Source organism: Ylistrum balloti, unplaced genomic scaffold (genome assembly GCF_031769215.1).
Source record: "Ylistrum balloti isolate Yb309-2 unplaced genomic scaffold, AGI_CSIRO_Ybal_v1 Utg369690, whole genome shotgun sequence".
NCBI lineage: Eukaryota > Metazoa > Mollusca > Bivalvia > Pectinida > Pectinidae > Ylistrum > Ylistrum balloti.
Genome location: NW_026781926.1, coordinates 22,661 through 36,829, shown reverse-complemented (window position 1 = coordinate 36,829; position 14,169 = coordinate 22,661). Strand labels below are relative to the sequence as shown.

Sequence of the window (14,169 nt, the reverse complement as noted above, 5' to 3'; positions counted from 1 at the left end):
AACATTCCTTACAACAGTGACAGGGTAGTCAAACACACCTGTAAATAGATACAACATTCCTTACAACAGTGACAGGATAGCCAAAAACACCTGTAAATAGATACAACATTCCTTACAACAGTGACAGGATAGCCAAAAACACCTGTAAATAGATACAACATTCCTTACAACAGTGACAGGATAGCCAAAAACACCTGTAAATAGATACAACATTCCTTACAACAGTGACAGGATAGCCAAAAACACCTGTAAATAGATACAACATTCCTTACAACAGTGACAGGATAGCCAAAAACACCTGTAAATAGATACAACATTCCTTACAACAGTGACAGGATAGCCAAAAACACCTGTAAATAGATACAACATTCCTTACAACAGTGACAGGATAGCCAAAAACACCTGTAAATAGATACAACATTCCTTACAACAGTGACAGGATAGCCAAAAACACCTGTAAATAGATACAACATTCCTTACAACAGTGACAGGATAGCCAAAAACACCTGTAAATAGATACAACATTCCTTACAACAGTGACAGGGTAGTCAAACACACCTGTAAATAGATACAACATTCCTTACAGCAGTGACAGGATAGCCAAAAACACCTGTAAATAGATACAACATTCCTTACAACAGTGACAGGATAGCCAAAAACACCTGTAAATAGATACAACATTCCTTACAACAGTGACAGGATAGCCAAAAACACCTGTAAATAGATACAACATTCCTTACAACAGTGACAGGATAGCCAAAAACACCTGTAAATAGATACAACATTCCTTACAACAGTGACAGGATAGCCAAAAACACCTGTAAATAGATACAACATTCCTTACAACAGTGACAGGATAGCCAAAAACACCTGTAAATAGATACAACATTCCTTACAACAGTGACAGGGTAGTCAAACACACCTGTAAATAGATACAACATTCCTTACAACAGTGACAGGATAGCCAAAAACACCTGTAAATAGATACAACATTCCTTACAACAGTGACAGGATAGCCAAAAACACCTGTAAATAGATACAACATTCCTTACAACAGTGACAGGATAGCCAAAAACACCTGTAAATAGATACAACATTCCTTACAACAGTGACAGGATAGCCAAAAACACCTGTAAATAGATACAACATTCCTTACAACAGTGACAGGATAGCCAAAAACACCTGTAAATAGATACAACATTCCTTACAACAGTGACAGGATAGCCAAAAACACCTGTAAATAGATACAACATTCCTTACAACAGTGACAGGATAGCCAAAAACACCTGTAAATAGATACAACATTCCTTACAACAGTGACAGGATAGCCAAAAACACCTGTAAATAGATACAACATTCCTTACAACAGTGACAGGATAGCCAAAAACACCTGTAAATAGATACAACATTCCTTACAACAGTGACAGGATAGCCAAAAACACCTGTAAATAGATACAACATTCCTTACAACAGTGACAGGATAGCCAAAAACACCTGTAAATAGATACAACATTCCTTACAACAGTGACAGGATAGCCAAAAACACCTGTAAATAGATACAACATTCCTTACAACAGTGACAGGATAGCCAAAAACACCTGTAAATAGATACAACATTCCTTACAACAGTGACAGGGTAGTCAAACACACCTGTAAATAGATACAACATTACTTACAACAGTGACAGGATAGCCAAAAACACCTGTAAATAGATACAACATTCCTTACAACAGTGACAGGATAGCCAAAAACACCTGTAAATAGATACAACATTCCTTACAACAGTGACAGGGTAGTCAAACACACCTGTAAATAGATACAACATTCCTTACAACAGTGACAGGATAGCCAAACACACCTGTAAATAGATACAACATTACTTACAACAGTGACAGGGTAGTCAAACACACCTGTAAATAGATACAACATTACTTACAACAGTGACAGGGTAGTCAAACACACCTGTAAATAGATACAACATTCCTTACAACAGTGACAGGGTAGTCAAACACACCTGTAAATAGATACAACATTCCTTACAACAGTGACAGGGTAGTCAAACACACCTGTAAATAGATACAACATTCCTTACAACAGTGACAGGGTAGTCAAACACACCTGTAAATAGATACAACATTATTTACAACAGTGACAGGGTAGTCAAACACACCTGTAAATAGATACAACATTACTTACAACAGTGACAGGGTAGTCAAACACACCTGTAAATAGATACAACATTACTTACAACAGTGACAGGGTAGTCAAACACACCTGTAAATAGATACAACATTACTTACAACAGTGACAGGGTAGTCAAACACACCTGTAAATAGATACAACATTCCTTACAACAGTGACAGGGTAGTCAAACACACCTGTAAATAGATACAACATTACTTACAACAGTGACAGGGTAGTCAAACACACCTGCAAATAGATACAACATTACTTACAACAGTGACAGGGTAGTCAAACACACCTGTAAATAGATACAACATTCCTTACAACAGTGACAGGGTAGTCAAACACACCTGTAAATAGATACAACATTCCTTACAACAGTGACAGGGTAGTCAAACACACCTGTAAATAGATACAACATTCCTTACAACAGTGACAGGGTAGTCAAACACACCTGTAAATAGATACAACATTCCTTACAACAGTGACAGGGTAGTCAAACACACCTGTAAATAGATACAACATTACTTACAACAGTGACAGGGTAGTCAAACACACCTGTAAATAGATACAACATTCCTTACAACAGTGACAGGGTAGTCAAACACACCTGTAAATAGATACAACATTACTTACAACAGTGACAGGGTAGTCAAACACACCTGTAAATAGATACAACATTACTTACAACAGTGACAGGGTAGTCAAACACACCTGTAAATAGATACAACATTCCTTACAACAGTGACAGGGTAGTCAACCACACCTGTAAATAGATACAACATTCCTTACAACAGTGACAGGGTAGTCAAACACACCTGTAAATAGATACAACATTACTTACAACAGTGACAGGGTAGTCAAACACACCTGTAAATAGATACAACATTCCTTACAACAGTGACAGGGTAGTCAAACACACCTGTAAATAGATACAACATTACTTACAACAGTGACAGGGTAGTCAAACACACCTGTAAATAGATACAACATTACTTACAACAGTGACAGGGTAGTCAAACACACCTGCAAATAGATACAACATTACTTACAACAGTGACAGGGTAGTCAAACACACCTGCAAATAGATACAACATTACTTACAACAGTGACAGGGTAGTCAAACACACCTGTAAATAGATACAACATTCCTTACAACAGTGACAGGGTAGTCAAACACACCTGTAAATAGATACAACATTACTTACAACAGTGACAGGGTAGTCAAACACACCTGCAAATAGATACAACATTCCTTACAACAGTGACAGGGTAGTCAAACACACCTGTAAATAGATACAGCATTCCTTACAACAGTGACAGGGTAGTCAAACACACCTGTAAATAGATACAACATTCCTTACAACAGTGACAGGGTAGTCAAACACACCTGTAAATAGATACAACATTCCTTACAACAGTGACAGGGTAGTCAAACACACCTGTAAATAGATACAACATTACTTACAACAGTGACAGGGTAGTCAAACACACCTGTAAATAGATACAACATTACTTACAACAGTGACAGGGTAGTCAAACACACCTGTAAATAGATACAACATTACTTACAACAGTGACAGGGTAGTCAAACACCATTATACACTGTATCTATCACTGTGGCCAGTGGCAGAAGGAAAGATCTGGATGTGAATTAGAATAATTAAGAAGTGTTGTCATGACTGGCAGGGATGATTTCTATACCACCACAGAAATAGATGCTAATTGAGGAATCTATATATGCCCTTTATCAATATGCTAAGTACCTGCTCCGAGAGCTGGCAGTGCGATTGATGTCTGCTGGCGGTTGTCAGTCTCCTCTAGACACTTGAACACTGCCTCCTGTAGCAATTCCTTTTCCCTAAAATGCCCTCCCTGCCATTTTGGCCCAACAGCATGGGCAATGTAGTTACAACTTAGACTTCCAGCAATCCCAAAATACACATCGCCCTCCATCAGGTGTTTATGCGCTTTGATGTATTTTGAACAGTCCTGTTGTATGTTTTTCCCTCCTACAACAACACAAAATCAGTATTGGTGACTATTAATGATTGTAAATGTAAGTCCTTTCTCATCCACTGCAGTAGATGATAACTAAACATTCCACCATTGCACAAGACAGAAATAAGAAAATATAATTGGTCTGGCATACCCAGTCTGACCCAGAAAAATTGTGCAGACTCAAAAGCTTACTGCAACATGAAAATGAATTTTTTTTATTTGAAATATGAAATATTGGCTGTTCTGGATAAAGTACATTTCTCAAATGCTTCAATGAATGCTTAAGAGTGAATGAAATATGTGATCAGTAATAAGTTGGTACAATTTTTGCATAGGAATTTTATATTTTACCCCCCATTTCAAATATAGAATGTGCACACTATGACCTGCATCCTTCATACTCCAGGGATTATGATCACTTTTGATCTCTACACCCCTGGAACATGTCATGGCAACATTGAAGATTGTTCCATGTGCAACACCTGGTGGACGAAAAGACCAGTTTGATCCTTTGATGTACATCAAACGAATCTTGGGGTCAGTAATTTGAAATGACAGAAATAAACAATTCTAGGCCCTTTGGGCAGGCAAGCTAAAAACCCTTAGCCAGAATGGCCTCAGTGACACATGATTACTTTTACCTTTATCAACGATGGCCTTCGCAAGTCCTCCATTATGCAGGAGTTCCCTGTTAGCGGCATTGACCAGCACATCTACCTTCAGGTTGGTTATATCCCCCATCATAACTTTGAGGTGAAAGCCACGTTGGGAACAACTGGCCATTTCCTGAAAACCATCCCGTCGTCTTGGATCTGGAGTTAGACGAGTTCTGCCTCCATCTACATCATCTTCACTTTCATCACTTGGTACAATTACAACGCCATGTGATTTTTCTACTTGACTTATTTTTGGCATACTATCATCAGATGTCATAAGTTTTGTAATGCCTGGTTTTTTCAAGACATGTTCTTTTTTCTCAACACCATCAATGACCCCACCTATAGCCATCTTAGCTTTATTCAATCCTATCTCTGTTCCTTTGATTTCAATGCCAAGGTTGTTGACATCAATAGAGACTTGGTCTATTTTGTACTGATCTGCAATGGCTTTGATTTCTTTTAAACAGTGGACCTGTAGAAACCTCAACATCCCTGTGTTAACAGTTAGTTTGCTCTTGTATACAGTGTTCATGGATAAGAAATCAACAACTCGTTCTCTCACAGTCTCAGCATCTTGATCAGTAGAATATACAACAATACATGGTTTGTCAATCTCAACTTTCATCTGCACCAAAACACTGCAAGAACTTTTGATATCTTGCTCCTCGTTTGCCCATCGGTCAGATGACAGTAGTGGAGTGGATTCTTTCTTCACATCAATGATTGTCTCCAGAACAGAACCTTTCAGAATATGTGCTGCCCGTACTGCATCTTCATCTGCCTGAGCGAACACTACAAAACTATTGTCATTCATTTCCCAGACAGCTGTTATTTTCTCCTTTTTCATTTTTCCAGCTACATATTGTTTCACTGTCTTCTCCTGGAGGTAAGCATATTTCCCCTTGTTATAACCAGAAACCTGACTGGACACCATAGAATTTAAGATTTCATACATATCCACTTTTGCTGAAGTCACCTCACTATACAGACCTTCGTATGTTATTGTTCTACCTTTAAAATCTATCAAGATTTTCATTCCTTGATACTTCTTTTCCATTGTCTCTTTGTAATGTGTGATACTCAACATCATTACCTGGTGATGCTTTAATGGTGCTGTAGTTTCTTTAACCTGTTTCTTCTTTCTTTCTAACTCATCAGCAATCTCTTTAATGATTTTGTTAACATTTTCAGAAACATCAGTTGCAAATTTCTTATGTCCCATGACAAAAATTTCAAAACTGACCTTTTCCACGGCTACCATGACACCATCAGGGTGAGATATGCTCATGTTCTGGAGCTGTTCCATTACATTGGCCCACGCTTCCTGGAGAATATCATGTTTAAAAACAATCAAGACATCAAGAAACTTGTCAAGGCTAGACTGTGCTGTCTGCTTCCAATTTTTTGCCAAAGTCCTACAATCTTTAATATCTTTGGTCAGTAAACATTCCAGTTTAACTGGATCAGTTAGTTTTTCAGGCCAAAGAATTTTTGTATGATGTGTTTCCAACTGCTTTTCTAAACCCTCTTTGTTTGGTTGAGAAAATTTGACGAACTGGATTTTCCTGGGATCTATATCAGTGATAACCAATGTACCAGGAACCTTAAATTTGGGTCCATCTTCTCCAGAGTCACCTATCAGTTCATGGAAAAGTTTAACATGTAGGGTTTGTCCATCCACTGTATGGGAACGTGCACACACACTGTCAATCACTACAAAACAAAACACATCACAGAATTACATAATCATGAATATTTCTGTTTATAAAAGATGTCATCACTGATCTAGCACATTCCTTCGATATCTGTTGTAAAGAATTTCAATCTTTCTAACATTGACTTTAAAACCAGGGAATTTAGACTACTACAGCAGTGTATCAGATATCCACATTTCCATGTTACACAAACCTAAAAACCTCTCAAGTATTCCATAGTGTTCAAATCTCTATGACATCTAAATAGTAGGATACAAAGTCTTCAAAGTTTCATCCAAACAATGGAGTGTTGTATTCACAATGTCAATATAATGTTGGGGTACATATGTTTAAAAGTCAAATGTATGAAAAATACACACATACAAGGTTACATATACTACATTACAACGTCTAAATAGTGAGATACACAGTGTTCAAATGGGCTTTTACACTTAGGAACCAGAAAATGTCTATATAGTGTCCATTAGATAATTATTTACACTTACTCAGGAACCAGAAAATGTCTATATAGTGTCTATTAGATAATTTATGTCCCCATCCAGTCCAATGCAATTGAGAATCTGACCAGGTGTGAAACTTGATGTTATAGTACTTTTAGGTAAATTTAAATCAAATCTGTCAATCGGTCTTAAGATATCAATTCAGAACGCATCAAGTCAGGATGAGTTAGAAAGCACAGACATCGGCAATACTACATCTCTCCCAATGTCACACCCACCTATCCATTTTTAAATGGCTGGGCCATAAAAAGGAAAACACGCAGCATCCCTAATTACTGATTGTATTTGGTTTTAGCTATAATTATCCATTAACAATGTTCCTAACCTGGGGGGGTGGGGGGAGAGAGAGAGAGAAATGAATAGTGATATCGGTTGTTTCTTTTTTACATAGTCTACACACCACTGTATTCCTTTCATACCGATACGACAGCTTTATTAGTTCTCCTAGTGCCCATGTGCAATCTGGAAATTCAGGACTTAATATCCAGAGCGCATTAGGACCTGGATTGGAGTGAATCGCACTATACGTTCCTGATAGAACTGAATTGTTCATTGCTTCTCGCCACTTTTTGAAATAAAATTCCTCCACTATCCTACAAAAATAAGTTTTCCACAATATGCTTGTTGGACAGAAACCCTCGAACAAGAAAGCAAACATAATTTTTTATATATCAAATTTAGCCGCAGTTGCAAATATGTCGTGAATAAAACTTTCGGCTTTAAGAGTCATGCCGCCAAAAGCAAATGCACACAGTCAAATTAAAAACAGAATTTTCCAGACGCATTTGTTGCTCGCAAGGCACAGCTTGTTCCAAAATAATAATTTTCTCATGTCGACCTCGACGGATATATCTAACAGACCAATGGCGCGTGTTGTCACTAGCTTTGGAGATGTCTTCTCAAATCATTGACATCTCCTTGCTAAATATCTCGCACAGAATTTTGTGTAGGATTGGCCCACAATTCGCAACCGTAGAGAATGCGTGACTGTACTATAGCCTTTATTAGTGTGACGCCGCTCTACGTGACTGTACTATAGCCTTTATTAGTGTGACGCTTGTAAGCGGGTTCATTCCTACGCTGTGGAAACCTACACTTATCAGTGAATTCAACGACTTCTCACTTTTTTACACAACGTTTTTATGTTTTCGTCGCAGCGAAGGTTTAAAGTAAGAGTGATTCCTGCATACTCTTTCACAGTGACCCAAGCTATAGCATGCTCTCCAAGTTTGCACTCTGTTCTCGGAATGTGTTTTGATGTTCCATTGTGAAACTGCATCAATGAGCTCTTTACTGGATTATGGTTCAGACGCCATTTTCTTGAAAATTCATAAACCGTATCAAGGAGGCATTTCAGGTTACCAACTGAACAGTCCAGTGTATCATCGGCTAGAAATATTGCTGATATGTGCAGACTATGGATATTCAGGCCATAACTAGATGAGTCAAGCTCGGAAATAAGGTCATTAATCATAACCAGGAAAAGCCATGCCGACAAAGTTTGACCTTGACCGACGCCCTGTTCAACTGGATAGGGGGTTCCCTTTTTTCCTTAGTATAGCACACATGACGTCACTCCCTCAAAAGAATTCGCCAGAATACGCCATATTTTACCATTAAACCCAAGGTTGTAAAGCTTAAACAGGAGACCATTAATCCAAACACTATTGAACGCTTTTGCATTATCTAAGAATGCCACATAGACCTTCGTATTGAGTTCAAGGTGGTGGCAAATGGCTTCCCTAACAGCAAAAGCAGCAGTAATACTTCCAAAGTTTGGTCTGAAACCTTGCTGAAGACAATGTGGGAAGTTAATTTTTGTGCACACTTTTGATATCCTCTGGTATAACACTTTTTCAAATATTTTTGAAGCACAGGTGTTAGCGTTATGTCACGGTAGTTATTGACATCCAATCTGTTCTTTTTTCCACCCTTGAATAATGATAAGACGATTCCATGTTTAAAGCATGGTGGATAATCTTCAATTTCCAATATGACATTAAACAATTGAGATATCAATTTAAGGAGTTGCGCACCACCGTATCGAATATGTTCCAACACAATGTAGTCGTGGCCCCCCGCTTTACCGTTCTTCATGCCTTTGAAAGCATTCAAAACTTCCTGTTCAGTAATACGGTCTGACATACACTATTCGCATTTAGATAACTAATAGCACGAAGCTCGTGAACAGTGGAATCTATCTGATGCCTATCCACAGGGTCAAAGTGTTGTTTTTCTGTGATACTAGCAAGTTTGCTATAGTGATCGGTCCATGCTTTATGGTTGACATCTGCGTCACGCGATATCTTACCATTGACCTGTAGTTCTGATGTTTCATAACCTTTGACCTGTCGCGAACGGACAACTTTATAAAAAGTTCCAACATCAACTTCAGCTGTTTCCCCCAGCTTGCGTTCATATTCACTTCGAGCAATTTCAAGTTCCTTTACAAACATGCGTTTACATAATTTGTATTCTCTAAACGCGTCAGATTTCATTCCACGTGGTCTGCCTTCAGCTAACCATAATGAACGTTTTTCACACATTGAAGCATGCAATGCCTTAACTTGGTTATATTTCCAATACGGCTTAATAAACGAACGATATTTTTTCATAGGAAGAGTTTTCTTCGCAGCCTCGTGCATACAACTGATGAAGTTTTTAAATTTGTTATCTAGAGAATGCACATCAAACAAAACTGCCCGAAGACTATCATTTTCACAAAGCTCCCTACTAACATTTTGCGCGTATTCTAACTTTTGCTTGGCCATGCATTTTTTCCAGTTGACAGAATTTACACTACACACGTGCTTGCTTAAACAAACAGGAAGTCCGTAACGTAGACGTAAAGGAAGATGATCCAAAACATTTAAGTAATGGTCGTCGAGAATAGTGCAATCACATACACAATCAATTTTGCTATTTTCGATGAGGACATGATCAATGAGGGAACCTTGCCCAGGCCTTGGAAACATAACTGACATGCCCTTTGTCCATACTTGAGAGTTAACGGAGATCAGATGACGCTCATTGATGAATGTTTGTAATATTTTACCTCTCTCGTTTGATTTTTGATGATTTTTTATTCCAAAAGATTTGTTTATCTGCGCATTAAAATCACCCATTAGAATCACATGTCCTTGCTGGGAGAACCAATCATAGAGGTCCGATACACATCTGAGAGTGTCTACATATACCTTTTTAGAAACATTCGTCGAAGGCATAAGAGCCCCTATTAAAAACATGTGTGAATTGCCACGAAGTTGAACTGAACAGCATATAACCCTATCATTCCCTTCATTTAGAATAGGTAAAACAGCCATATCTTTTCGCCACATAAATGCAATTCCAGCGAATCCACGATTACACATTCTGTTTTCAGGCTCTAGCGCTATTCGTGCATCACAAACTCCATATGCTTTGAAATTGTTATCAATGGTATTCAAGAAATTCATCTGCTCTGGAAGAAGCCAGTGTTCCGTTATCAACGCAATGACCGTGTCATTTAACAGCTTAGATAGCATGGGAGTTCCATACATAATACCCCGTATGTTCCAGTTAAGCAATGAAATCATGATACATAGTATAAAAGCTAGGTATCTATTCAGCATTGTGAATGTCATGAGGATAGGTTATTAGAACGCAGTTTACCAGCAAAGCGATCATGATGTTCCCATTCGCGCACGAGCACATTTTCTGGCCAAAAATGAGGACTAATCGCCTGTTCGAAATCTTGCTCTCGAACGTTAAGCCGGACTGTTTACGTCGGTTCTTTACCTGACCAGTACTTGATTATTTTCATATATGTTACCTTTACACCGCCATCTGCTGCATACGTAACATTCGAGTCAATTACATCATCCTCCGAGGCATCAGCAATAATTCTAGACATAAGAAGTTGTCGTGTTCACGGCCTATGCTTTACCCCGCGAAATCTGTATGAGGATGAATTTTCCTCAGACGGGCCAAGCTGCTGCTTTGTATTGTACCCGAAGAATGTAACGTTTCTATGTGAATGATCCGAGCTACCATTAGCACAACTATTGAGCGAAACAGACAAAACTTTTGGCTCATCTGCCTGTGTCTCCGTATTTGTCCTCTGAAGGACCTCTGCATAAGCGGGTGACGTAGAACTCTCAAACCCTTGGTTGGTAGGAGAATTTTGATAAGAAGAGGCATTGGTAGTTGTTTCTGCTTTGTTATTTGTTAAATCGACAACATCGTCGTCGCACCTGTTATCGCGCAGTACTTCTGATACTTTGATTTTTTCGTCATTGACCGCGACGTTATTATCTTGCCTTATCAACGCTATAATTATACATTAACAATGTTCCTAACCTGGAAATAGGGAACTAGAAATGTGCTTACCAAAATCAACGTGGATTCTTCAAAAAAGTGTTTACCTATTTCTTATTTTTATGAAAGACCTATGCCATATATGTATGAATCTAGTCTAAATCATACCTGAGTGATCTTCAAAGTAGACAAGGTATGATCCATCTTCCTGATCTTTGACCTCTGTCACATCACCTCCCCCACTTCTTCGGGTATTTTCGAAGTAAAACTCCAATGTGCTGAGGCTGGTTTTTTCTGATGTTCCTTTTACAATGATACAGTTGGATATCGGCACTCGGTACACTTTCAGGAAATGCTTGTCCAACGCTCTCTTTTTACAAGCAAGTTCAAGTTTTTCAAAATCTGGAAAGGTGAAAAAATATCATGTGATCTAGAAAATAATGTATTACTAACTGAATGGTTCTCTAGCATTAATTTCAAAGGTGTTTAAAACAAGAGGCCAATGAGCCTTAACAGCTGAGATAAGAAATATTTCAGTCTACTAGACTAATTTTGGCCTCTCCCATCAGCCCCGGTAGATATGTGATCACTATAATCTGTCATTTGATACTAATTAATTCTAACCGAGTTTAAATTACTTCCAGTGGCTATTTAACAAACAATGTTCAAAAATATAATTTTCTTTTACAAACTTTTAAATTTAACCCTCTCTCCAGGAAAAAATGTGGGAGCCCAGGTTTACGAAGTTCACAACTGGAGTGAAACACCTTAGATCCTTCCATCTATGAAGAGTATTTAATTCTACCATTTCTGGATATTGAGAAGACTTTTTTTAATTTTAGCTAGTTCTGATCCTTTTTTACCCTACCCATCTGCCCCTGGGGATCCATCAGGGATATTTCTGACCAAGTCTGTATCATTTCCATGGCATGGTAATTAAACAAATCATTCTCAAAAGTGTGATTTCCTTATACATGTATAAAGTATGGATAAGATAACTCTCTTCCTTAGGGAAACGTAAGACCTCAGGGTCATGAAATTCACAATCTCTGTAAAGCACCATATAACACCATTTTGAAACAGCATTTGACTCTATCATTTCTGGGTCATAAGAAGACGATTTTTTAAATTGAATCAAGTTGATCATTTTTGGCTCTATTCATCAACCCCTGTGGTCAATCTCAGCCAAGATGTTTATACCAGCAAAATGTCATACCATGGTGCTAAAGCACCCTGGGCCTTTTGGTTACTGAGAAGAAATTTAAATTGAGTTAAGGTAATTTATTTTAACAAACTTGGTAACCCTTCATCCCAGCATGCAACAAGCCCAATTTCCATACTCTGGGCCTCTTCGGTTATTGAGGGAAAGTTAAAAATGTAAATTATTGTTAAGACACACGATTTTGTCTGGAGTGACCCTACAAAAAAGATTTATAGTATGTGTCATCTGTTTAATTTCTCTCTGTGTCCAACATAAAAATGCTTCTCAATGAAAATTCATGTAACATATAAATGTAAAATTCTGAAACTGATGGCATTCACACACACAACTTACATCAAAATCAGTACCCCACTCACCACCCATCTAAACTAGTCGCATCAGTCATCAGCAATGGTCAGACTATTATATACTGACACAAAAAATAAGGATCATAAACATATGGGAATTTTTTTTCCGCCATTGAAATAAATTAAGCTTGACACTACTTGACCATTGTTTTATCACCAATGTTTGCACAATAACTTTTCAGTATTGATTTGCCTGTGTAACCTACAGTAAACATGCTGCAAGACATCTTGTAACACAGGGTTAAAATCAAACTTGTGGTTTTATCATAAGTCTGTGTGGACTTAACGTCAATCAACAAATTCTGTGTATCTTCTGAAAGTTGTGTCATTTTGCATCCTGTTTTGAACATTTGTTAGAACAAGACGTTAAATGACAGCTGCAGAGGCTGGCCAAGTAATCTGGATACTGCAAGCAGAACAGTCACAAGGAACTGTGTCTGCCCACTTCAATTTGTCACAGAGTGTCATTTCTCTAATCAATTCCAGATGACATGAAACTTCACCCAGAGACCTCCATCAGGCTGACCACGGTATGCAACAGCTCATCAGAATCATTGTCTAAGCACTCTTACTAGGCGAAATTGGTTTGCAAGTTTCACTAGACTGAATGTCGACTTCAGTCAAACAACTGGAAGAAGAATTTCTGCACAAGCAGTGAGAAATAGACTTCACAACTCTGGATTTCATGCTCTCAGATCTGCTGTGTGCCATCAACTCACACACTGTATAGCTCGGCAGCATTGGGCAGCTGACCATCTGAATTGGCGACTGCGTCAGTGGTGGCCTGTTCTACTTATGGATGATCACAAGTTTTCGTGGGACTTTGAAGATGGCAGGAGGCGTATTGAAGGAATCAGATGTTAAATAACAAGGAAATTATAAGGGCATGATGAGGACCAAGTGATCAGTTCAACAAATCCAATCATCAGTATATTCAAATACTATAAATAATCTGTTAAATAATATGTTAGGCTGGAAAACGACATACCTGGTGGTTTTTCAAATGTCACCAGCACAGTGTCTTCCTCTTCTCCAGGTAAATAATTGGTAGGTGTCACACCGGCCTTTGCCTCCAAGAAATTCTCCAGTCCATCAGATGTTGTGTTCGGATTCTTTCCTTTAATGAGCACTTTATTTTCATACATTGGGCGTGGTTTTGGTGGCGGTGGTGGAATGTGTTCTTTAATCTCTAGAATGGCATCGTCAAGTTTATGTGTTCTCTCTAAGACAGCTTTCATCACTGAA

The 14,169-nt window shown here is 38.2% G+C and overlaps 1 protein-coding gene across 2 annotated transcripts in view; it reads right to left on the bottom strand.

The window, feature by feature from the left end:
- LOC132565063 (protein mono-ADP-ribosyltransferase PARP14-like) overlaps positions 1–14,169 on the bottom strand; it is a 28,667-nt gene that overhangs the window by 14,068 nt on the left and 430 nt on the right. For both annotated transcript variants that reach the window (XM_060229667.1, XM_060229668.1), the window contains exons 2-5: positions 13,913–14,164; positions 11,524–11,757; positions 4,827–6,557; positions 3,951–4,196 (exon numbers count right to left, since the gene is read on the bottom strand). In XM_060229667.1, coding sequence (XP_060085650.1) covers positions 3,951–4,196; positions 4,827–6,557; positions 11,524–11,757; positions 13,913–14,162 — 2,461 coding nt within the window. In that variant the 5' untranslated portion in view covers positions 14,163–14,164. The remainder of the gene's footprint in view (positions 1–3,950; positions 4,197–4,826; positions 6,558–11,523; positions 11,758–13,912; positions 14,165–14,169) is intronic.